Source organism: Vidua macroura, chromosome 3 (assembly GCF_024509145.1).
Source record: "Vidua macroura isolate BioBank_ID:100142 chromosome 3, ASM2450914v1, whole genome shotgun sequence".
Lineage (NCBI taxonomy): Eukaryota > Metazoa > Chordata > Aves > Passeriformes > Viduidae > Vidua > Vidua macroura.
In genome coordinates this window covers 32,758,787-32,785,104 of record NC_071573.1, presented here as the reverse complement: position 1 = coordinate 32,785,104, position 26,318 = coordinate 32,758,787, and the positions used below count along the sequence as shown (strand labels likewise).

Here is a 26,318-nt window from a genome sequence, read left to right as displayed (position 1 = left end):
TTATTGATCTGTGCAGCTTACCTGTGAATGTACTACTGACATTTCAATTACACTTAGGATTGTAGTCCACCCTTCCAAAAGGATGGGAGGATGCTGCCTGAGCAGAGAGCTGTTATCCCAGCCTTAGACACATCCACACAACCCACCAACCCTTCCAGATGCAACACTCCAACCTGACTTTTCTCAGCAGAGTGCTTGTGTGTGGTCCTAGCAACAGGAAGGGGTGGGACGCTATTAAATAACCTAACAGTGACACAAGAACATCTCTCTAATCATGGAAACACTGATGCAATTCCAAAAGGAAAACTAAGACCTATTTATTTACAAAATACTGTTGCAGCCTATATCATTCCTTTCTTCAGGAAGGAGATGTTAGATTATCACACAGGCAGCAAAGTGGTCCTGCATCCCCAAAGCTGCATGAAGGATCCAAAAGATGTGTTCAAGCCATTCCCTGGCACTTTGCCTCTGGAATAACCAAGGACTCTTTCTGTCCCTCTGTGTTCAATACTGCCCTGCTCCATGGACTTGTCTAACCATCCTCTTTCCAGAGTCACACTCATGGGAGCAGAAGAAAGAGGAGGAAGGTGGATGTATGGTTTCTGCAGGAGAATTCAATAGAAGCAGCCAGCCAGCATCTAAGGACATGGTCAGAGCTTACTCCAAGAAGTAAGAGCTTTTTCATCCATGACCTCTGTAGAATTATGGACTGGGTAAAATGCGTATGCATGGACAAGAAGGGACACCTGAGCCTAGCAAGGCTGCATTAGTTTTCACCTGAATTGGATTTCTGCAGGCAGTTGCTATGCAGATGGAAATAATGCTAATAATTAACTGATTTGGAAATATCTGTTTAGTTAAAATGGGTGTAGGGCATAAGTTCTTATAAAAGATTGATTCCCTATGACATTAAAGCTTTAAGACCCTACTCATCACTCCAGGGCCCCTTCCACTCCCCACGGCCCCATGGATTCCAGATCCTGATGATATGTTTCCAGCCATTCTTGTAGGGGATCTGTAAAGAGGAAAGAAAAACAAACTCAGTCACAGCTTTTCACAATTGTGATATTCAGTGAAGAGAAAGGTAATAAAAAGGATCTTCCTCTACACCTTAGAGACGAGATTTAAACTCTGATCTCATTTTCCCAGCAATGAAAAATCAGTCCCTTCTGCTACACTGCAAAAGAATGATGTGTGAGAGAAAACCGCGCCCATTTTGCTTTTCTGAGGATAGTGAATAGCTGACACAGAGAGAAGCAGCAGCATTCCTGTCACACTGCATGAATTCAACAGCCTTGGGAAATTCCAGTGCCTATTTCTGCACATCTGATGCTGTGAGTCAGCAAAGGCAGAGATTTTGAGGAATGAGGTCACCAGACTGCCTGGAGTGAAAGCCAACAGTCAGCACAGAGACCGGACGATGAACAGAATCTGTGGGTCTGTATCTACAATGCTGTGGTTTGCAGCAGCTGGGGTTTCCGGTGCTTTCCTCCTTTTGCTGCCACTGATTTAAGTCAGAAGCAATTAACTTTTGCCAGTGAAGTCAAAATGGTGGAAGAGGAAAGGAGAAGCAAGCCTTTGTTTTCTGGCTCTCCTTATGCATACAGGCAGTGTTGGAAAAAATACCATGGCAGTCTCTTCCCAGGCAAAGGCCCAGCCTCTAATAATTTCCCCTCAGGACAACCCCTTGGATGTCTTGGCACTTCATTAAGTGGGGCAAAGACTGTTTCTCCTCTCTCACACACCAGGAGCAGCAGGAGCCTGGAACAGCCTGCTTCTCCTCCAGGAGAATTGGGCACCCTTCTGCCCCTGCCCTGCAAAGAGACAGCTGGGGCCTCCTCTGGAGCTTGGCAACCCCCATATTTCCATTTTGTAGCCCCTTGCCTCCAAGAAGCAGCATGCTGGCTGTGATGATAGCACCAAGAATGCCATGGCACAAGAAAACCAACAGAGAGAGCGGGATAAGGGAGAAAGTAGCTTAGGGAAAGCAACGTCCCCTTTCCAAGGTACTTTAGGTTCCAAGATTCAAATGTTTTGTAGCTATCTTGCTTGACAGCATAGCTATTGTTTGGTTTCTTTCTTCACTGTTAACTCTCCCTGTGTGCACTACAGCTTACTGGGCTAAGCCATGTTCTGACTTCTGGCTGTAAAAAATCCTTAATTTCTTTTGATCCATGTGATAAATTGGTTTTCAGATCATCAATATTAATATTCAGCCAGGAGCAGTTCTGCATGAGTACAACAGCTTTAAAAGATGGAGAAATGCTGTTCTTGAACCAGCGATTTACTTTTCACACAGTGATTTTTGGCAGCTTGTGATTGAGCTGAACAAATGTAGATTTGCATCATATGACAAATCCCACAATTTCAGCCACTGCTTCTGCTTGCATTTGAAACACAAAAGCACATTTTTAAAGAGTCAGCATGGAACTAAAATCTCCAGAAATCTCCATATTTGACACACTGGTATTGTATTGTATTTGGGACACACTGCTGAAGTGTCCCAAAACAAAAGTAAATTTCAGTTGCATTTTCCATTAGAAAACAACATGGATTTAGATATCCTTCCTCTTTTTGTTGTGCCAGAGTCCTTCCATCTCTTGGAATTTGAACTACGTGCTTTCAACAATCCCCCCTGAGTGTGAAGCTAATTCACATCACTCTGACTGGAACAGCAACACAACTGCCCTGTAGTGGATCATCAGTACAAGATCTCCAGGCAGGAACAAGTCCCTGACCTTACCTTCACAGTTCCTGTGATGGTGTAGGCATGGCCCTGTACAATCCCATTCCTCAGCTCTATGTTCCTCGACTGCAGAAGGGAGAAATCACAGCTTTTAGCTCCACAAGACACGGCCACCAGCTCCCAGAACTATTTGCCACGGCACTAAACAAAGCCTTGGGTCTGACCACAGCAGTATCTCAGAGATACTCCACAGGAATGTGGCTGTTCCCACTGCAGCCATATGCAAGCCAGGAAATTTAACAAAGCTACAGATCTACACTTCTTTGCAAGTCCTTCCACAGTGCAGAGCTGCTGCAACTGCAGAATGACCTGGACTGGGTGACTTGCAGTCAGGCTGGGGGACTGCAGAATTTCCCTGCCACTCACAGCCAGATCAGCCACCTGAGCAGAGGGAATAGTCCTTGGCTTGTTTGCAGCTGCCAAGCTTCCTGTCCTGAGGAAGCAGGCACTACAGGAGCAGTGTCACACACTTCACAGTCACATGTCACATACTGTAGGGGAAGATTTGGAGACATTTTATCAAAGGTACTTGCTGAATATCACAAAGCCTTTTGCAACTTCCCAGCATTAATAAGCCTGCAAGCCACAATGAGACAATTGCATCCTTTCACAGAAGAGAGGTGTGTTTTGGCCTTGCCAGAGTTGACCACAAAGTTAGGAGGCCGAAATCAGGCCTGCTGGAAGAGGACACCACTCTACCACAGTGGAATTAGCCAGGAGAGAAGCTACAGCCCCCCGTGGGACAGAGCAATCCATCTACATCTGCCCAAATGCCTTTACAGTCCCTACCAAATAATCTTATCTACTTTCTGCTGCCAAGATCCCTTTGGGCATCCATAAACTGTAACTATTTTACAGAGTGATTACGGATTTCCTTTTCCCCTCCAAAGAACAGCCTTTGTGCAAACACATTGAACCAGGAGAGGAATGTGACCGGCCCTGTGACTCACCTGGCCCGAGGTGCTGCACCCCATGAGACACCGAGATTTGTCAGCTGCTTTCAGGATCTCCTCCAGATCAGGAGGTGGATCCTTCAATGAAAACTGCACTTGGATTCCACCTGTGAGATCTACTAAAGCATCTGAAAGGTAGCCTCCACTCAAGTTCTGGTAGGAGCCCTGCAGCCTACGGAAAATTTTAAAAATATTAAAAAGAAAAAGGAAAAAAAAGAGAGAGAGAAGTTAATTAGTCCTTACACTGTTTTTATAAACAATACACAGTGCTTGCTTTAAAAATGAATGTGTGCATTGAGGTGGTGAGCACAGGGGAGCCGGGGTGTGTAATCATTGTGGCCAGGTAATGAAAGGAAACGTGATCAAAATACTTGGCCAGGCACAACACATGCCCTGTGGAAGGAAGGAGACCAAGGGGGAGCTTTTTCTATGCCTTCATCCCCATCTGAGGCAGCTGTCCAGAGCCATTCACAGACAGTGGAAAATAATAAGGTGCATCTCATGCCAACACAGGCATTTTTGGGAGATGAGCTGCATCTCATCTTGAAGCATCCAGTTTCTTTTTTTCTGAACAGGAAGGGAGCCAAGGATGACTAGTTCAAATGGATGTTTCAGGTCAAATGGAGCTGAACTGTTACTTTCTACATCCTACTTATACAGGACTCTTCACAAAAAATGGCCAATATTCCTTTTGCAAATGAGAAAAAGGAAAAGAGAGGTGAAGGTATTTACCCATGCTTCCAGAGCAAGGCAGAAATGAGTTCTCAGCACTGTTCCCAGTTCACTCTGCTAGAGCACAATAATAGGATAATAATTTAATATTGCCAACACAGTCCTTGTTGTTTTTATCGTGTGGTTTTTATTGAGACAGCAAATAAGCTGGAACATGCTGTACTTAGAGCAGGTAGAGCATGCTGTTAAACCCCACCATACACACTGTATTTAATGAATGTAATCAAATGAAGTCTGCAGCTAATTGTATTTTGAAGAGTTGTCCTTGTCCTACACTGATGAAAAGAATTTGTCTTGGGCACTGGGGAATAACCTCTCCAATGGGAATCTCATAAACAGCATTGCTTGCAACTTTAATTTAATAGAGGTTTGGTATGCATTGTAATTAAAATCTTATGCAGCAAATTGATACTGAATCCTGAGTCAACTTTTCTGAGATATCTCAGGGCAAAATGCATCCTCTTCCTGAGTCATTCTCATGACGCTTTAACACTTGCTTATTCCTGACCAAATCTGCCAAAATTATTATCTCTTTTTTTCATCTCCTCTTCACTGCATTGCAAATGCTACATCAGCTTCAGGTACCATGTTCCAGCCCTTCATACCACCCCTAACACAGGACTTTTTCTTCAGCATTTTTAATAATGGGAAATAGGCGAATGCTAAGGGTCCACAATCTAATTCCTTCTCTCTCCAGAGGATTAAAAAAAAAAAAAGCCTTATTAGGCATTATTTACCCTGCATATTCTGAGGACCTCACCTAAGAGTCAGAGCTGTCTGTGAAGTGAGAGCTGATCAGAGAGTCCTTAGGAGTGCATGTGTTGTGCCTGGGCATGTTCTTCGACCATGCTTGCTCTCATTGCCTGCTCCAAATATCCACATAATCTCTGATTAGTGACTGTAAACACAGGTAATCTGTGCTTAGACTCTGCAGTTTTAAACAGAGGACAACACAGAAAGGAAAACAGAGACAAAGAAGTTTGACTGAAATCAGGAGGACATTCCAGGCCCCTTTGAGTCACCATTGCCCTGCTCATTTTACTTCTCAGGCATTAACGTCCCAGAGCTGAACTGGGTGGATTTAGGGCTGGCTGCCTTTAGGGTAGGGTAGAGTTAGGTCTAACCCAAGGCCAACATCTCCAGTTTATGTTGGCCCTATGTTTGCTGCAGCCAACATAGGCACAGTACCACGTAGGCAGCGGTCAGCCTGAACTCTTTCCTGTGTGCTTTGCACAAGGCAGAGAGTGAAACCACCCACAGAAAGCACTCAGCACCAGGTGGAAGAACAGAGCAAGTGTATTTACTTGGCATATGCTTTTTCCAGCAGGGATGGCCAGAATTCATTTGAAGTTCGGGGGTGTACAGACAGGTATTTTCCATTTAGGAATGGCAGCCGGTCATCTATCACTACATCCACCCATTCTCCATATTGCCAGAACTGGAAATAAAGAAAATAAAAATATATTTTAAAGAGAGAGAGAGAAAATAAAATAACAAGCCTCTTTTAAGCACTAATGTCCATGTCAAGAAAAATCCTCCTGAACTAGCACAGGAATGAATCTAAAGCATGGATATGTGCAAGTTCTCTCCTGAACTGCCTCAGGCTAATGGTCCCCATTGTTAAACAAGCCACCAATTGGCTGGATTTCCCAGTGGCAGGGAAAGTCCTTGGGGAGTATAGCTAGTCCTGCAATCAGTGGGAGGAGAGATTCAACATGGGGAATATGCTAATATTCTTGGGAAAAAGAAATAGCAAGATTTCAAGAAGATAAAGAATGATCAGCAGGTGGATTCCATAAGCCTCACTCCTCAGCCACACTTGGATTTTTTCCCACAGTGCAGCTCTTGGCGAGAGAGGCTTTGTCAAGATCCAGCCTCTAAATTTCCTTTCCTCTGTGTTTCAATTAAGACTCTGACACGCTGTCATGGATGGAGACAGTGTAGTGACTAAAGACTGTTTTGAGGTGTTATCCATCTCCTTGATGGATGAGAAGGACACAGGCAGTCTCTCCAGCATGTGGACAGAGCAGGTGTTTCTCCAGCTGATCCAGCTGATGAAACTTTTCAAGGGAAAATACAGGAATAGAGATCTGCAGGGATGAACTAAAGGAGCCATTTCCAGAGTCATTAGCAGATTAATGTAGCTTAGCATGATTTGAAATCATAAGAGGCCAAGCTCTTATTTGCAGTAATGCTAAGGACTCTAGTGGAAGTATGCCAGCAATAGATTTAGTCTAGCATGATTTTATTTCAACAGCTTCGGTCAATGAAAAACCCCAAAATGAGCTGTTCTGCTAGAAAAGCACAAGACCAGATCTGCCCAGCAGCAAAGCAGCTTACAGACTGCTCAGCTGAAAGCAGATCTGATCCTACTTACATTTCTGCCTCACCCAGGCCTCTCCCTTCCTACACTGGTGGTGGCAGGAGGCAGCAGGGTTGGAACCTCCAGCTTGAGCTCCAGGAGAGATCTGGGGCTTCTGCTTGATTTTGGCTTGAGGAAAAGCCTTCCACTGGCTGTCCTCTGCCCGAAGGAGAGACAGGCAAAAGGACTGTCCAAAAGGAGATGTCCTTTCAGTCACCTAAGGAGCCCGTCTGCCACCAGCCAGCACCTAGGAGCAGGTCTGTATGGAGAAAAGGTGTGGCAGCCAGGCACGCTTCCCCCCGGGGCTTCATGTGCAATGAAGGCTTATTTACAACAGGTAAATAAGCAGAACATACAGAACTCGCTGTGGGGATCGATGCCGTCCAAACCCACTGAGTGATGTTTTTCCAAAAGTCAAGTTCCTTGGCCATGTTTGCTAGGGAGCTCAAGCTTGAAGTCTGTCTGAATGCAGCACTGTGTTTTTCTTCAGCTGGATAAAGACAGCTGCTTTTTTCCTGAGTGTCACAGACCTTCAGATGGTGGTCTCATCTGAGCTCAGAAGGACAGGAAAAGCCACAGTGGGAAAAAGAAACCTCATGGGAAATCCTAGAGTGCTCTGGAAGTACAAGAGTGCTACAGCAGAAGCCATTCTCCTGCATTCAGAGGGGTTCACTTTTTGGCTTGAGTCTGGCTTAATGAAATTTCTTTATATTCCTTTATGGGATTTAAGTACTGCAGCTGTGAATGTGGTAGTAAATAAAACCAAGAATTGCTATTTAGGCAGGATGCAAAGAGGGAAGTTCTTCGCCTCTGCATTTATGATAAGCCTTTTTAATCAGGACTTTATTTTCCTGGGCCTAAGAGAAAGAAAAAGAAACGGACAGTCCCAAAATGACAACAACATATCTAGGGTCCTGATGGTCAAAGGGGGAATGCTGTGGGGTTATTTTGCCTCCTTTGTTCCTTCCCAGACAGAGATCTTAGAATAATCCAGTTCTGAAATTGAGTAAGGAGAAAATCACGTGTCTATCAACTATCAACTGACATCAACCTTTTGTATGGTGTTTAAAAGCACTTTTTGGATGCTTCCTGAAATTGAGGTCTTGACCATTTATGATCTTTAAAGATTTCATCTGTTTCTTCCTGAGAGCAGGGACATTAACACCCAGGGCAGATCCCTCCAGTTATGAGTTGATGCTTTGTGCAATAACCCCTGTAGTCTCCTGGAGAACACATCTGGTTTTTTCCCAAGCTGAGGTGCTGCTCCTCACTGTCACTGTCACACTCTGCCTCATAGGTACCACAGCTTCTGTGGCAGAGAAAGGGATTCCTATACAAACATGGGATTAACTTAATCCCTAGGGAAATAACATCACTGTAATTATTCCCTAGATAAAAACATTGCCCATTTTATCTACAGCTGATGAAGTGCTTAACACCCTTGACTCTTGCAGCTGAACAGCTTGTGCTGTACAGGAACACTGGAGCAGCCCCTTGTATTCCTGAGAGGCAAGATGCTCTAGTTCCAAAACGGTGGGGAAAAAGTTATAAGCTAAATTTTTTCTATTAGCATATGATATGCCTAGTTTGCGATTCTTCACTGAACTGAGGACTGGTTGCTTAGCCTGTGGATGGCAGTAAAATATCTTTGATGGAATAATTGAAAGGCATTGCAGAGAAGCATTTCCATTCAGAGGAGCTTTCTCAGGGGTTTATTGCTCAAGGAAAGCCAGAAACAGTTGCATTGATTTGCAGATGAGATGACAGGGAAAACATTTTCAAATACTGTAAGGTATTTATACTGCTTAAGATTTAAGGATTGTGCCTAACTAATCTTTTCAAAGCTCCCATGAAAGACAATCTAGCTTGCATCCTTCTAATGTGTTTTAAGCAGGCTGGTGTCCCTTCAGCTGGTTTATCTCACAAGTGTGTCAGTGTATGCTGGAAATGGGCCAAGATAGAAACATCTGGTATCCTAAGAAGCAGAGGAACAGAGCAAAATTTAGACTGTCCACAAGATAATCCTCCTGGTGCTGCTCCACAAGAGCCTAGGAGGTCAAAGAAGTCCCACTGCCAGAGCTCTTTGTTTGGTGCTGAACTGCATAAAACAAAAGAGATTCATGAAATAAGGGGGATGAGGAATGGCTGAGTTTATCCTGATTTTCTTCACATCCAGTTTAGCTTCTGGAGTTTAATGGTGCTGCAAGCTCTTCTAATCCCACCAGATATTTGTTTGACTCAGACACAAGCAAGCAGAGCCTGGCAGTTGCTACCCGAGTCACCCTCCTGGGAGACTCAGACAATTTTAGGAGTTGGTAGAAAGTGGGATTTACTAAAAAGCCTTGTTCCTCTCTCTGAAACAAATCTCTTTTCAAAATATCAAAAGCCTGTTCCTCTGATCTGTCTCCAAGGATTTGTAATTTCCAGCCGTTTCAACAAGCTAAAAGGGCAAGGTGAAGTGGGAAAACAGACAATGAGCCCAAATAGATAGTGCAGGTGAGATGACAGCCATAACAGACTGCCCAAATCAAAGCAGCCACCAGAATGCCATCTAAAACATGTATGTACACAAATCTATCTCAACAGTTGATACCACTGCCTTTGCAGTCATAACTTTCAGAAAAGGGCATCAAATTCCCTGAAGTGCAATGGCAACACCTGGAGCACAAGGAATAATTTAAAAATTCAGGATTTTCTGCAAAGTTCTGAACTGGGAGTCAGCATTGAAGAACCAAAGCATTCAAGCGTGTTGAGATGTGGGGCTGCAGCTTGGACCCTTCTGCAATCCAACCAGCCAAGCTCAAGGGGTACCAAAACCACAGGGAATACATACCCGGAAATGAAAAATCCCAGCATAATTGTCCTGGAATCCTTGGTCCTTGGGTAAAACATTTTCCAAAAAATGTTTTCGCAGTGTCAGGGAGCCCAGGGCAGCCAGCATCCAGCAGTCACCTCAGGGGAGGGAAGAATCCAGTGTATTTAGTCAGATACTTGCTGTTCTGGATCACAGCTGACTCTTTAGAAAGGGAATAGGCTGCAACATCTAAGAACCACTTTGCTAAAAGCAACCAATGTTCTTCTGTCTCCTTTTCCCCCTCCAAAATACTGAAACACTACCCAGGATTCACCAGCAATGTCCATTGGGAACCCTGCTATCACCCAGCCATCCTTTTCTACTATCAGGCTGCTCTCCTATCTTTTGCACTCATGATGAGACTTGCAGTCTAAAACACTCTTTAGGAAACCTTCAAACTTCTCAGTGGAATGAGAAATGGAAAGGCATTTCTTTCTACATGGGAGCAGAGCTGCTCCCAAAGACAAACATGGCCAAGGAGTACAAGATGGAACAGACACAGGGTGCAAATACATACTCTGATACTGGGTAAGTATGGCAGGAGTTGAACAGAAATATCCATAGGAAAGAAAACACTGGCAGTCAAATGAAGACATTTGGATGGAAAGAAAATTCAGCCCTACAGAAGTTGGAGCCACACCTATTTACCTGCTTACACTTAACTGTGTATGACCCTGCTTCCTGAAGCATCTGCCTGATCTCAGCTGGATCTCCATTTCTAAGCTTGGCATTACACAGACAGAAGGCAGATGCCAAACAAAAGTAACAAAGATTTGAGCTGCTGCATTTGGGAATCCTGTTAAATATCTGCAATAAGTTGTGTGTGGACTTGTGCCAGTCTAGATTGACCTGCACTGATTACTGCAGCTACCATGGTCCACATCTTCCCACCGAGCACTTGGAACATGGCAAAGCAGTCACAGGTTATTGCTTTGTGCAGATCTCCTCCAAATAAAGAATATCACCTTACCTATAGCTCCTTGCATGATGTCAAATCTACTAACGCCATCCCTGATCAAATAAGGATTTTTCTGAAGTTCCTGGAGGAAAGAAAATGCAAAGAACAGTGTGAGTACCCAGCCTTTGCCAGCAGTATGTTTCTCCCCGTTGAAGACCTTGCCTGCCTTTTCCAGGTCTGAAAACTGCTTTTCTTGAGCCCTGATGTTTTGCTGCCTGCCACTAACAAAACCAGAGGAGATACTCACTCATCTCTTCTTTAATCTGCTCAAATATTCCTAGGGATGGTGATCTGGGGGTGGGTGCTCCCTGAGTTTTCATTTGGGTTTCTCTAATGCTACTGACACCTTTGAGAGAGAGCTCTGAGCTTGGCAGTGAAATCATGCAGTTTCCTGGGGCACAGCAGGGCAGAGACACACAGGTCTCCAAGCAAAGTGGAACAGGGTCTATACTTCAGCTCAGCAGTGGGTCTGGGAGCATTTTACACTCTAAGCCTTTTGTGTTTCTTTTCAGGTCTAATACAGGTCAGCCTGGGCTGCTTTTCTTCACTCTGGTGAGGAAGATATAGAAAGAGAGCTTAATCTCTGTCTGCAAAATCCCATAGGCCTGGCTGACATTTTTGATTCAGGGAGAATTTTCCTTGAGAGTCTTGCTTGGGCAGTGAAGAGGGAAGCACTTCAGAGCTTGGCTTTGCACACAGAAATGTGAACTGTTCTCTCAGCTGTGTCTGCTATTGGCCTGGGATATCTGAGTGCTCAGGAGGGAATGGCCTCAGCATCCTCCATGAGTAACCCTTGGCACTCTCCATCATGGTAAGAGTTTGTTTTGAAAGAGCAATCAGCCTGAAATAGGCAAGTCATTACACATGTAAGAAAACAAAGAGATAAAAGGAAGGAAAAAAAAGTCCTGGTAAGAAAAAAATAATACAGCAGCCCTTCCCTGAACAGGCCCTGGCACTCCTTCTCCCCATTTGATCTGACATGCTGCACAAAAATGAGACCAGCTCACAATGTGACTCATGACTTGCACGGTTGCATGAGCTCAGCATTAGCAAATGCTGTCAGCTTTCTCAAATGGCTTCACAGGGATCAAACCCCTCTAAAAAGTTTCCCTGTCAGGAAAAGATGCAATGCTCCAGGCTGGTGGGCAGATCATGCTCCCATAGCACTGCTGATGTGGGGGAAAGCAGCCTCAGCAGGCAAATTCCTGGAGATGTGCTTTCCTACAGCCATCCCCACCTATCCCAGGACTTTGGGGGATTTGCAGCAAGAGATTTACCCATGGTATGGGAGCAGGCCTAAGACGTGTGGCCACCAGCACGGTTGCTCATTCTATAAGGAAGAAGAAGCATTGAACCATTCTCCCTTCTGCTCTACATCCATTCCAGCCTCATCTTCTCCCTACCTCTATTTCCCAGAGCAGTTTGTGCCCTGCACCTGGGTGAACTTGAAACTTTCCACAAGCAGGAAAGATTAAACTGCATGGCAAGGCTTTGAACTTGCCTGTGCTTTTGTGTGTGTCTGACTTGCTAGTAGTCATCCCAGAAAACCAACAGCATAAAGGAATGACTATTTTTGTTTCCCCCATCACTTCTGAGGGCTTTGAGGTCTGACTTCCCAGAAGCAGGGTGGCTGGGCTACAGTGCATAGCTGCCACAGGGGTAAGCACCATCCAGAAGCATGAGCCTGAAACTAATGGGAAGGCAGCTGTGTCTTTATGGGATCCCCGAGGAAAGGGCTGATGCCATACTCCATGCCAGGATGCTAAAGCTCAGAAGTGCTCTGTGGATCCTGCTAGCCTGTTGTGGGGACTGGCTCAAAAGTTAGCCCATTAGATGCCTCACCAAATATTCTATTGCCCACCAAGCTGTTCGACTCCCCAGAGAGCAAACAGGGATGAGCTGAGTCATTAAGCAGGCTCCTTGCTGAGAGAAACTGGCAATTTAGTCTAAAACCAGAAAAGACATGATCTGAAGTCAGCCTCAGCCAACCCACCTCAGCTGTGCACACAGACATCTCTGTGGCTGGCAGAGGGAACTCTCCAGTGCTGTATTCCCCATAGCACTTGAACCTCTGCTTCCAGGAGTTTGCACTCCCCACAGGCTCCGGGGCAGTAATGGAGATACAATACAGAGTGTGTTGTTTCCACTAGCCAGGGAAAGGGGCTGCTCAGCAGCTGTCTGGACCCACAGAGGGCTTCTGACAGAGCACAGAGACGACATAATTGTGATGGAAGTGCTTTGGAAATCTGTACCTTTTCAACTGGGAGGAAAGGAAGTCTCCAATTAGCTCCTCTTTCTTCAAAGGCAAGAATACAGCAGTCATAAAACACCTTATTGTCCATTATTGCAAAACAGTGAAACACATAGTTACCACTACACAAAATGTGTAAGCCTCACTATTTCCTACTGGTCAAATTGCATGACAAAGAGAGGAACCACAGCTTTAACTATATGTCTGTCCAGAAGCAGTGCCCTGTTTCACTGAGAAATTATGAGGCTCTGTGGCATTTTCACCAAGACTTTTTCAGTTTTAGCTGGAAGAGGAAAGAAGAGGGAGCTCAGGGAGGCACGTGGTCTCTTCTCGGAGTATTCATGAGCCCAGCAGTGAAGGCAACCATATGGGCTGCAAGTCAAGCACTCTGCCTGAACTCATCCCCCCAGGACAAAGCTCTCATCGCTTGCTTTCCCTGGCCCACTGAAGACTTCATTATGTATTCAAAAAGAAAGAGAAGTTCAAGTTCAAACGAGTTCATCCTCTAGAGCATGGTCTTACCACAGAAGTACTGTTCCTCTAAAGGGCAAGACAGAGAATTAATCTGAGAGGTGGAAGGAAAGTGTCCTGTACATGCATTTAGCTCTAAATCTCATTTTATAATTGCTTGGAATTTTTAGGGAAGAACAAGTCCCCAGAAGGAGCTGGAGGTGAGTAGTGTAGATGTAGACCACATGCAGACATGCAAAGGACACAGTCAAACAGTTCTGTGAAAAATTGGAAGCCTGAGGTGGGATTTCCTAGGCAGTGCAAGCCAGTCTGGCTGCAGGCTGCTCTGGTTGGGTGCTGGCTACTTTCTCCCACATTTCCCCAATGGCCCAGCATGAACCTGAATGCAGGCACAAGGCCACTGAGGGTTAAGAGGCTGGAAGTGACTGTTTGCAGAGCCACCTCTTGGTCAGTTCACCTTAACCCTAAAATAAAATCCCAGCCCTGTTTCTGTTCCTGCCACAGGTCCACATCTTTCCCTTCAGCTACACTTGTGTTGCTCCCCCCTGCTGCAGTTCCACCATCCTTACACATCCTGCCATCATGAGTAATGGTGCTCCTTGTTCAACACACACAAATTATGACAAATAAAAAGGCTGCCATTTATTGAAAGCCAAACTGTTCTCAGCTGGACAAATGTTAATTCAGCAGCACTGCTGTGCCTGTAATAGTGTTGCTGTGGATTAAGAAATAAACATAGTACCACAGTTCTCTGGGCTGAAGGCCATGCCCAGCAGTGTGCTGAGGAGGGATCAGTCACACCACTGTCATACATCCCATAGCCACAGGAAACCTCCACAGAAATAAGACAGTTGGGATAACGAGGGAGGGCAGAACAAAGGACAAAGTTAGTGGAGGGTCTGGAGCACAAATCTTATGAGCAGCGGATGAGGGAGCTGGGTTTTTTTTTAACCTGAAGAAAAGGAGGCTCAGGGGGGTGACTCCACATCTGCCTGAAAGGAGGTGGTAGCCAGGTAAGAGCTACAGAATCTCTTCTCCCAGGTAACAAGTGACAGAACAAGAGGAGATGACTCCAGGTTGTGCCAGGGCAGGTTTATGTTGGATATTGGGAAAAATTCATTCACTGAAAGGATGGCTAAGCACTGGAACAGGCTGCCCACAGAGGTGGTACACTCACCTCCCTGGAGGTATTTAAAAGACACGCAGATGTGGTATTGGGGGACATGGTGGCTTGGCAGTGCTGGGTTAATGGTTGAACTCTATGATTTTAAAGATCCTTTCCAAGCCATACAATATAAACTGTGCCAGGCTACACCAAAGATCTGACATGCAATGACTTGTCTCCGACAGATCGGAGAGGGAGAGGATAACTGAGCAAGCCAAAATTAATAGGAAAAACCAGACTACTCTCAAGGGGTTGGCTTGCACTGACAGAACTCAATTCCCTGCTTTACAGCAGAATAGCTCAATTCTTAATTGCCTGATTTCAATACAAATGCACTGGTTGCTTCTGAAAGCCATGCTCTGCTCCAGTTCTCTTTTGCATTGGAAGAATGAGTTCACCAGACTCCACACAGGTGTGGAGCCCACGAATGTGAAAGCTAAGTCCTGCTGAAGGATGGACTGGTGCCAACAACCAGACAAAACCAGAAACCAGCTTGGATTTTACCTGAAATCTGTTTGCTTTGTGTGGCTCACTGCTAAAACAAAGGAGGCAAAGACAAAGCAGGTGAACAAGGGAAGTAGTCCTGTGTACCTGCAGCCTTTGAGAGGCAGTTTCCTTAGAGGTCTTGGAACCTCCCCTGGGATCATACAGTAAAAGCTGGAAGTGCCACGCTGTTACCAACCACCCTCCAGCTAACACAGCCACATAATCCTGCCTAAGACTCCCCAGCCTGAGAAGCAGGGCAGTCAGCAGACCTTCACAGCAGCGCTGCTTTCCAATCCACCTAGGATGCACAAATTCACAATCAGCTCACCCCAAAGATCAATGGAGTCGAGAAATACTTTGCAAATAAACATTTTCCATCTTCCAGAAGGACAGATGTAATAGCTGGTGATACACTGCAGCTTCCCCAGCCCACAGGGATGAACTCCAAGTCGAGGTCAGGTGCAATCAGCTGAGTAAGCAAGGGCTGAGACAGTGGCAGCCTGGGGATGCTGCTCCCGTTCAATTACCCTGATTGCACACGCACACTCGGGAAGAACAAGGCGGATTGATTTGGATTTTCATCACGGAGAAACACTGAACAGGATCCAAGAGCCACCAGGCCCCTGGGAAAGTCTGAAGCTGTGAGCTCCACCACAAACAGCTGGTGAGCAGCTTTGGCTCATGGCAGGGACTGCTGGCCCCAAAGTGACAGACCTGCAGGACACCACTATCCCTCCCTGCCACACATTTCCCATGACTTCCCTCATTAAAGCAGCTCATGTGACAACCTGCATTTCTTTTTCCTCTTCTTTTTGTTTTTGGTAGGTTTTTCTTCGTCTTTCCCCTCTTCTATTAGAGACTAGTTTTTGGGTTAACTTCAAATTGTTGTCTAAATTCTTGTCTGAATGAAATCTGCTTTTTAATTCCCTCCAGCTACAGACAGGCCAAGGCTGATGCAGTAGGAAATCCAGCTCAGCTTATCCGTCTAGAAAGATGCGAACTTAAAAAAAAATTTTTAAAGGGTCCATTTTTAAAAGTCAGTTGCTGGATTCAAAATCCCTTAATGCTGATGCTAATTCTTGGAAATTTCTGGGAAATAAATAACAGGCTAAGGAACAAATTAATCACCAAAACCTATGCAGGATAACAACAGATACTCTGCTCCTGAAAGATGGTTATGTTTTCTTTGGGAAGGGACAGAGGAAGGGAATTAAAAACATGAGCAAGCTCTTTTACAGAGTGAGTGATTCAAATGATGTATCACTTTTCCCAGCTAACAAGCATTGGCTCAATGAGTATAATTTTCTCCAATGTTTTTTAGGTGCTGAGTGCAGTAGCACAGGGCTCTGCTATGAGAACAAGGTGTATCCCTTGCCTGAGTTCACACTGCCTCTTTCTGCACCTTCCATCCAAGGAATTTTTTGGGCACCATCTTTCTCATCACCTTTATGCCTTGTAAAGGCTGACCTAGAACAGAGGCTAGACAGAATTAAAGAATAAAGTAGGTATTTATTAGAAGGCCTCAGTCGATCCACCTTGGGCAGTACAAGAGCCCAGTCAGGGCTACACTCAAGATGAACCCAAAATGGTCATAAAATGGACGACCAGTCACAAGTTCTCCTACTTTTATAAGTTCTGGTCCATTTGCATATTGGAGTTAATTGTCCAGTTACAGCTTTACAATATGAAGTCCAATCCTTCTTGTTTTTCTCTCTTCATTCTGCCATTCTTTATGCTCTTGGGCCTGAAATTTGGATCATTTGTCCTTGGTCCCCAGCTAGAGAAGGAATTGTTCTGTCTACCTGCTCTGTGAAGAGAGTTTACTATCCCCTAATATGAAGTTCAGAATTACACACTAAAGCAGTACAGAATCTGAAAAATACAAAAGCTAAAACCTGAGGCATCAACCTGATCCCAGACACCTGAGACCAGCACCCAAGGAGTCCGTGCCCTGATGCTCCAAACAGACTGATGATGCAGACAAAGCCTCTGTCAGCTCTTTCAGACAGTCCTTTCACCAGGCACATCCCTATAAGTCACATCAGAGGTACTCAGGGATTCCTCCCATGCTGATCCTCAAACTTCCACTGGCCTCCTTGCAGGTTTTCTTCCAGCTGCATTCACACACAACTGTCTATGCTAATCAGAGGACAGATCTTCTTATGCCAACTCCTGCTCAGCATCGCCTCATTACATAAGGGAGCTACAGGGTCCCCAGGAGACCAAGGGTGAGCAGGGCAGGAGCAGTAGTCTGCAACCTTGAAGACCCTTCAGAAAAGCCTTCAGCAACTTCACCCTGTGCCTATTTTAGCCTTCTTTTAAAGCATAAGCACTGAAGATCATGGACTATCCTTCACATTTACAATGGGCACCATACTGAGCCCTGGCGCAGGGCTAAGGCACTGCTGCACAGGTGGTAATCTCTCTGTCCTCACATACACATATCTGAAAATATAACCAGTGTTAGCAGAAATAAAGCAGTCCACATTTAGCATCACCACAATTCACATCATCTGGACCATCCTCCTTCAATTTCTTTTTGCATCTGCACAGTATTATGCACTATGATCAGAACAGAGAGAAATCTTTAGCCTGAACATTAATTGAATAAAAATGCATATTCTGCAACAGTTAATCATTTCATGGCTTCCTTGATTCCAATCAATAGCTTGTGTGAAGGAAAAGCAGCAAACAATGAAAAAGAATTGTTCTGAACATTTTAAAAGGAGCATCTCTGTTTTTAAAATCTGACATAATTCTTCACGGAGAATTCCACTTTGATTGATCTTCAGAAAAGCCTCGCTATAGAAAATACTTTATTCAGTCTAAAACATAACTTCTTTTCCATTTCTCAAAACTCTTGGTGAGCCAAAGGAATAGTTAATTTTGAGGTCCTGCTGTATTTGGTACCTTCAGCCTGACATCTAGTAATGCTTGAAATACCACATGCAAAACCTCTGTTACCAATTGCACATTTCAATGGGCATAGATTGAGGGCCTGGGGATGCAAACACAGCCTGAAGCAGTCCCCATCTGATGGGAAACTGTAACTATTGCAGAGTTGGGAAAAGTGACATTTCAAATGTTGTCTTGGTGCTCCTGATCCACCTTCCCTCCCTTTTCAGGCACATATCTATTAAACAAGATGAGTTTACAAGTCAAAAAGTTGTTTCTGACTATCACTGCTGACTGTTTCTCTCTGAAATCAAGCTGTTTTCTCTCCACTTTATACATTACCCCCAGATATGAAGACTCCAAACTCTGAGCGTAATTGGCAATTCTCTTGACAATGTACAAGGTAAAATAGAAGCAGCATGTTGCTCAACTGCTCAGTTGGATCTGGAGCAAAGACAGCAGCTATAATTGCTATCTACCACTCAAATAACCAGATACTGCACGACAGTAAATGGAGGCTAAGAGATTATTAGGACCGAGATGCCAGTCACAGGTACAATTCCAGACAAATTTATTTTAATGTCAGAGGGAGCTAATGGGGGAGGCTGGGAAAAATACAGATATAGGTTAAATTGGCCATGATTTGTCAGCAGGATACAACTGCACTGAGTCTCTGGGAGATGTATTCAGGATGAAAACAGTCTCTCTTGGGGAAATTACAGATATCTCTTGGCTGAGTTGTTTAGGTAGCTTGAACACCTGGCATCACATATCCTTAGAGTTAGCACTGCAATGGCCTAGGAACAAAGATTGTACAAACATTTCTGCATGGCTGAAAGGTGCCCAACCTGATATCTCCTGATACCTATCTCTTCCTCCTGAGGGACCAACTCCCAGAGGCAACTGGACACAGCACTGGCCTTTCAGGACTTATGAAATGCAAAAACAGTTTTATTTGCTTCTTGTCCCCTCACTCAAAACATCTGCAGCTCTATAAATGAAAAGGAAACACTACAATTCAGCAACATGTTCTACCCCTTCTTCATTCTGTCAGGAAAGTGAGGCCTCACTTTGATGTCACCATGACACAGCATGGCTGTTGTGGAGATGTTTGGGAGTTGGTTGCTCTCCTCAGCCCTTTATCTTGCATCTTGTCTGGCAAGGTGAAGCCTGTATGGTTGGGAGACATCTACAGGTGAAATTTTTGGTCAAACTGAGGAAAAAAATGGGGTCTTCTTCAGCACTGAAATCCTGAGTTTCTGTTCCAGATGACCCAGTTGAGTTGGCAGTCTCAACTTTTGTCCTTTGTCATAGAAGGGCAGCTGATGATGCTGCTTTAGCCTCTATAAAAGAACAAAAGGCTTTTCAATGCTCACGTCGTGAACCCTGGGCCATGAGCATATGGTTTAATTTTTTGAAGGAGAGCTCTAGCAAAACCAAGGATTTTGATCCTGCTCCTTCCTGAAAAAACACTCTGGAAAATTTTTGGCTGCTGTAAAAAAATTCTTTAGAAGGGAAGTTCTGGGATGGAGAGGATATATGTAAATTTTTGAAATCAATTGCACAAACACTTTTATTCACAACCTTAGTATTCATGGATTCAGCAAAACAGAAGGGAATTCTCCAATACCTGCCTCACCTGACAAACTTCAAGCACTAGCAGCAGCAGATTCTGCTTTTGGCAAGGTACGTCAGTCCCTTTGCACATGAAATAACTCTGAGGATATTAGAGTAGGATAGATGTTCATCCCACAGTGCAGTGCCTCAAAATCTGTGGTATTTGGGTTTCTAAGTCACTCTGTATGCTTTTGTAGTCCTACACTTCTCTGCTGCAAAAGCACTGGGGTGTTAGCACTTAAGAGAATTGTATCATAACATTTTATTCCAGTTTATTCATCTTTTAAATGCCTCTGGAGAGTCCTTTCTAATATCTGTGTTTGTCTTTTGTGAGTCTAATGCTTAGTTATCCTATTTTTTCTCTCTCAGACAGGAAACAGAGGCAACTAACTCTTCTCCTTTGCATTTTTAGTTACTTTCCTAATACAACCAAATTTCAAGAGATATTATTCCCACCTGCTGTGAACCCATAAGCAGAGTGCTGGTGTAAAAAACACAGCACCAGCTGCACTCTCACCAGACACAGATTTTGAAGGAAAACTGCCTAAGGACATTCAGCCTGTGGTAGAAGCAGCTTCTGCAGAAGAGAATGATCTCGTCATGGCACCTCCACAGAAGACACCCAAATATTTGCATCCAGCACCTCCACACCTTCCAATCCATATGCTGTGTTTCCTGCCTTTCCATGCGATCATCCACATTTAGCAGCTCTGCAGGCTGTCCTGGCTACTCTGCTTCCCTTCTGGGATCCATGAGTTTCGACATCCACACTGGCTGCATCCTCTGCTGCTGCTGTGCCAAGGCCACCACGCTGCCAAGCTCCAGCACACCCTCACTGCCCTAACGCATCTGCCATCCAAATAAATATTTTCCTGTTGTTTCATGCTGTCTCTTTACAGTCTCAGAGTCACTATCTCTACACCCTGAGGCACTGTCCCAACCCAGGGAAGCCAAAGGCCCCAGGCACTAGCGGTGTGCTCAGCAAAACCCAGAAAAAGGGCAGCAAGTGGCTCATCCAGGAGATGCACCAGCAGCAAATGGCACACAGCAGTGCTCTACTGAGCAGTTGAACCACGGGAAGATTTCCTAAATTAGGTCCTAGGATAAAAGAGCTGAGCATGTGATTCCACCTCCCATTCTAAACTTCCATATGCCAGATGATAACGGCCTATTAAATTGCAACTGGGAATCAGCATACAAACGTGCTTCATCTCCTGCCTTGTCCCAATTACTTTAAAATAGGTATTGCTGACTCAGTCGCCTGGATTACGGAAATCAGAGATTTTAATAGAATTTAACAACTTTTCAGGTTTGCACAAAGTCCTCTAGAAGCAGATCAAAGTGGGAACAGTAGTTCTAGTCAGGTTCACAGGTAGAAGCAAACTTCCTACAGAAATGTACCTAATGAAATAATGAATGTTGCAGAGTTTATGTTATAGATGAGTAATATAATAGTTGTCTCTCACAATTGAGAGATAGATATTATGTAGATGTTAAAATGCATAGTGATGTTATTGTAATATGTTCCCCCATCGTCCTCTTTCCCGTCCCCCTTGTAATAGCATCAGTAGTCAGGGCATTTAGAGAGGGCCAGCTTATTACCAAGAGGCTCAGTGTAACAACACCTGACTTTCAATCAAGATATAAGAAAGTAATCTCCACTAATGGACAGCAGAGAAAGGGTTCACTGACAAAACTTTGGGAGGGGCTAAAGGTATAAAAGGCAAAGCATCCATTTTGTAGACAAGGATGTGGCTGATAGTCATGGGGGCTGATAGACATTTAGTCCTTTTGTTGTAATTTTTGTTAATGTTTAATAAACCTTTAAAATTTTTAAAAGCGAGCAATCGTTTCTTACAGGTTATCTTCCCTCCACACATCCCACAGCAAGGATCTCTCCTTACAACTGTGCTTCCAGTGTTCCCCTTGAGATTTGCTTTCCTGCTCAACACAGACCTCCCACCCTAGAGTGCAGGCCTTTAGCCACTGGCCATCAGGGGTCCCATTCAGCAGCAGTGCTACAAAGCTCCCCAGCTGGTGGAACTCACCGTTGGTCTCTTCCATTGGATCTTCCGGAGCTTCTCCTCTGGGAGCAGGGTGGGACCAATGGAGCTGATGTGAGCGGGGAAGGTGGCATCCTCAAAGAGCAGCCCTTGGCTCAGGCACAAGGCTCTCAGGTCTCTGAAGTCCTGTCTGTTAAATTTCTTCACGTTCTGGAGGCTTCCTGTTGCTCCTGTGGTTTGCCAGCCCTGCTCTGGCATCGGAGCGGAGCTGGGGGCGAGCATCATGCCCTTTTCCTGTGAGGGGAAGACAGGGACTGCCATTAGTTTCCCCGTGTAAAGTGGTGCATCAGGAGTGTGTGGGATAACACCATCCCCTCCTCCCACCAGGAGGACTCTGGAGCAGCAGCTTGCAAAACTGAGGGCAGCCACAGTGACAAAATCCTTATTAGCTGGAAATGCATGGGGAAAGAGCAGTCGTCAAATCCCGACTGGTTTATCTTAAACCAGTGCTGTCAGTGCTACAAATTCAATTTGGAGTCTTCCCTGAGGACAGAGAGCAAAGCTGTTAGTGAGCTGCTGTATGAGCACTGAGGTACAGCTGCAATATAAGCGAGCACAGGGGATGGAATGGGAGCTGCACATGCAGGGGAGTGTGAGCAGGGATGATGCCCACAGGTAGCCAGGATTCTTCGGGTCAGGTATCACAGCTCTGCCCAGAGCACAGGATTTCCAGCTGCTGTTTAAACTGGGCAGTCACTGCATGGCATCTCCAGGTATTCCAGTCTGAAGCATGGGCGAACCCCTCTCTGTTAATGTGTCTAACAGAAAGGGGCGCTTTTATTAGGAAAATGAACATTTCATATGTGCAGTGAAACCCTGGACTGAAGAGACCTGCTAATACACCTGCTAGCACATATAGGGATGGATGCAGGAGCCAAAATCTCCTGTGGAGGGCTTTGTCACTTTACAGGAATCAAAAAGCACAGCGGGATTCTTGCCATCAAAGATCTACTTTTGTTCCAAAGGGAGGCAGCTCATCTTCCATGGAGACACTGGACTGTGGGATGGCAGAGATTTTAGTACAGGAGTGGGAGAAGGACACAAGAAAAAGGAAAACCTGCACATTTGGAGGGGCCAGTGGCACTGGAGCTTAAAGAAAGCAACTTGTTCTCTCCAACAAGTTTTGAGTTTTGAGGTGTGCTCCCAGAACCACATGGATGTACAGACACAAACCTGGGCACCAACTCCTGGGGATGTCCCTTCAGCTGAAAGGCTCTGCTATGGTTTCAGGGCTCAGAGAAGTAGCAGGAAGGTTGTGCAGCCTTCCTTGCCTCCTGGTTCCTTCAGCTTCTATTGTAACACAGAATTACATGTTTCTGGATAAACACATGACTCAGGGTCGACACCATTTTTCATCCTTCATTCCCATTTGCCCTCACAAAATCAAAATATTAACTATCCTGAGCTATATTTCCCCTTTTGCCTCTTTCTCTATGAAAAGGGAAGCCCTTTATCAGCAGACTTTTAAAGGCAGAATCCCTGTGATCCTCCTCTGCCATCTTGCTTTATGGATACCACCACACTCGATCCAGGGATTCCTGCCCCCAGCTCCTGGCTTCCATAAATAAGCACTGGACAGTCCACCACGTGCTCTGGGCAAGCCTCACCTCCAGTTAATTAACTTTGCTGTGCTAATTTCTAGCTTGAAGTCACCTAGTTTCACTTTCCAGCAACCAGATGCCATAGCTCTTTTGGTTGGTTGATTTTGTTTGCTTGTTTGATTTTTTTTGTTGTTGTTGTTTAATTTTTTTTGTAGATGAAAGGGCTCTTTTTTACCAAGCAAACTTATCTGTCGATCTGAGATGTCGATTTGTGCTGCACAAATAGAGCAGATGGCTCCAGTAAGAGCAAAGCCTCAGGTTTGTATTGTGAATTCTTCCCACATGTCAAAACCACAGCTCAGCTGCAATGAAGGTGTGATACAGCCCCCCACCCCCCTCCCTACACCCTTTTTACTTAGTCTCATCACCTTTCTCAGTGCTTCAAGTCACTTAGCCTCCTGGCATGGTAACAACAGCCTAAACAAATAAGTGGTTTTGCATCTCATTGTTTTAATTAAAAGCCCCACAAAAAAATCCAAAACCACCCTCGGCCAACAAGAAGAGAGAGCATTCCCCTGGGGTTTGCATTTTTTAATACAATGGAAATAAATCTTATGTAATGTACCATAACATGACAAGGGAATGGCTTCTTAACAAATACTCATTTGAAGCTGTGCCCAGGCTCCGTGCATGCTAAGATCTATTTCTTGAAACAGTGTTCTAGCAAAACTGATTACTAATTCCAAAGCTCAAATTAAAATTAACAGAGCTTGAAGGCTGGGTCTGACATGCGTTCCCTCTCTTCTGACAGAGAACAAGAGTTTTTAGCATGTGTGTGTGTGTGTTTAATTACGTTGTTTAACATATCGGGATTAAATTAGCAACCAGACTGAGGAAAATAACACACTCAACTACTATTCCCTTGCAGGAATATCTTCATCAGCACAGACACAGGAGTTCTACACCCACCCATGCCCCCCTGCAGCTAGTCCATGGGGTCAGAACCTGGCTAGCAGTGCCCTGGCTGCTCCAACACGCTCTGATGGCCATCTCTTTTGGAGCAGTATCCTCAATCCTGGCCACAGCTCTCCCACGTGGCTCTCACGGGTCCATCAGCAACAGCAAAGGTCACAAAAGTTCTTAAAGCTGAATATTGACTGCTTGGCTGGGGAGCTTCTTACTCTTACTGACCTTGAGAGCCAGAAAGGCTTTCAAGGGACAGAGTTATAATGGAAATGGATATCTGAGATGTTGCCCTTGGACTGCTGCCTGCCACAAGATGCAAGGAGAGAGGGAGGGATTTCAAACACTCACAAAATCTGGTTGAGACATATTGTCAAACTCTAAAGAAAACAAAGAGACTGCCACTCAAGTAAGGAAAGAAAATATTCAGAAGGGGGTGAACATTCAGGAGGGGCTAAACAAACATTTGCTTAGTCCTGGTATCTCCTTCATTCAACACACATACTTACCTGAAATGGAGAAGGGACTCACACCCAACTTTGCTGCTCTTTTTTGGTTCCTTTTCCTTCTCAGCAGAGGGACATCCGTGTTGTGTGTCCCTGAGAAAGGGACAACACCAAAGAAGGAAGAAGAGAAGGTAAGCAGAGGAAAAGCTACAGAGAGAAGGATAAAAAGAGATCAAGTGTTGCAGCTGGAAGGGATGGGAAGGAAAGAGGAGTCTCCAAGCGTAGCAGGGCAAAAAAGTTGGTGACTCCTGCAGAAATCCATGGTGGAACCCCAAGCAGCCACCATTCTCTGCACTGAACAGATTAAAAGGCAGCAGTGAAGGTGTGTCCTGTCTCCCTCCAGCTGTCATTCAGGAAAGACATCAAGCCACGACTATAATCAGGTACTCAATGGTGGCAAATGCTACTGACAGCTAATCACACTTTGCATAAAGATTTATGTCACAGTACAGACATCATTTCCTTCAATGGCTTTGGTATTTTTCACAGAGTAGAAAGTAGAAATAGGCAATTAGAAACCATGTGTACTTCATAGCTGAACCTTCTCCTCTCCACTGATTTTCTCAAAACATTTGCATTATATGTTGGCTTAGCTGAATTTCTGTACTTTAGAAAGAGCAACTAATTTTCTCAAACACAACGAAGAGTACCAGAAGAGCTGAAAAGCCAGCAGCCCTTCTTTTCATGTTTCCTCTCAAACACTCCAAACTATCAAGCTACATTTCATCTCCCCATAATATTCAATATATGCTACAGTAACCCCAGCACTCTTTCCTCTAAGATCCTGTCATTCACATACTTGAAGCATTGTAGAAACTTCAGGGACTCAGTTCCAGAATTATCTTATAATGAAGGAAAGGGTGAGTTTATTATCCCTCCTAGCATTCAGAGGAAGAAACAAATGAGAGCCAGCAGCCTCCTGCAGAGACAGCAAGCTGAGGATGCAGTGCAGGGACCAGAACGTGGGAATCCCAAACCCCAGATGGACAACAGCTCCTTGTACACACCTTGTGCAAAAGCCTTGAGTACCACAGAAAATCAAAACCAAAGCCAGGCAACTCTGGCAACCCTCCAGGAGATTACTTTCCCAGTGGCATCTTGCACGACCTTCTGCTCCAAACAGCCTGTGAAGTACTCCCTTCTGGCTATTTATTAAGTCAATTTTCTTCTCATTTTGCATACACAGCATAGGACAGTTCCAGATACCTTTTTTCTACCTCATTTAACATCAGCCTACAGTAACTATAGAATCCTCCTCATCTTAGAATCTCTACTCCCACTTGATCCAATTACTTCTGACAACTTACCGTTTTACAAAGGAGGCTCCTTCTAAGATGGCAAATTCATCTTTTCTTTCCCTCCAGGTAACATTAAGGATAGGGACTCTAATTTATTCTGTCTCTCCAAGGCAAATCCTTCTCAATGTGTCTGTGGTGCTCTTCCAGCCCTATTACTTGTATTTCACCTGCTTCCTCTTGTGCTAAATAAAACAGCAAAGGGATGTTTTTTACCTGCAGTGCCTCGGGCGTAACTCCAGCCAACACCAACAGAGAGACACGGGCTGGCCCAATCCCTGCTCTCCTTTATAGGGAAGCTTTTGCCACGCCTTGAGTAAACGTAACCAAGCTGAAGTTCAACAACCAATCTGGTGTGGGTGTAATAGTTTCATACAGATATCACAGCATGAAGATACACACATATATAGATATAGATATGCACACACACACTTCTGTTAGCCACGCACAATGAATTGTC

General features: G+C 44.7%; 1 protein-coding gene across 1 annotated transcript in view; it reads right to left on the bottom strand.

Annotated features, from left to right (window-relative positions):
• The window catches only part of CAPN13 (calpain 13), a 50,056-nt gene extending 23,961 nt beyond the window's left edge, over positions 1 to 26,095 (bottom strand). Inside the window, exons 1-8 of the mRNA XM_053973575.1 lie at positions 26,075 to 26,095; positions 21,539 to 21,787; positions 10,618 to 10,687; positions 9,627 to 9,745; positions 5,736 to 5,869; positions 3,697 to 3,871; positions 2,744 to 2,812; positions 930 to 1,015 (exon numbers count right to left, since the gene is read on the bottom strand). Of these exons, the coding sequence (XP_053829550.1) occupies positions 930 to 1,015; positions 2,744 to 2,812; positions 3,697 to 3,871; positions 5,736 to 5,869; positions 9,627 to 9,745; positions 10,618 to 10,687; positions 21,539 to 21,778 (893 nt within the window). The 5' untranslated portion in view covers positions 21,779 to 21,787; positions 26,075 to 26,095. The remainder of the gene's footprint in view (positions 1 to 929; positions 1,016 to 2,743; positions 2,813 to 3,696; positions 3,872 to 5,735; positions 5,870 to 9,626; positions 9,746 to 10,617; positions 10,688 to 21,538; positions 21,788 to 26,074) is intronic.
• Positions 26,096 to 26,318: the final 223 nt, after the last annotated feature.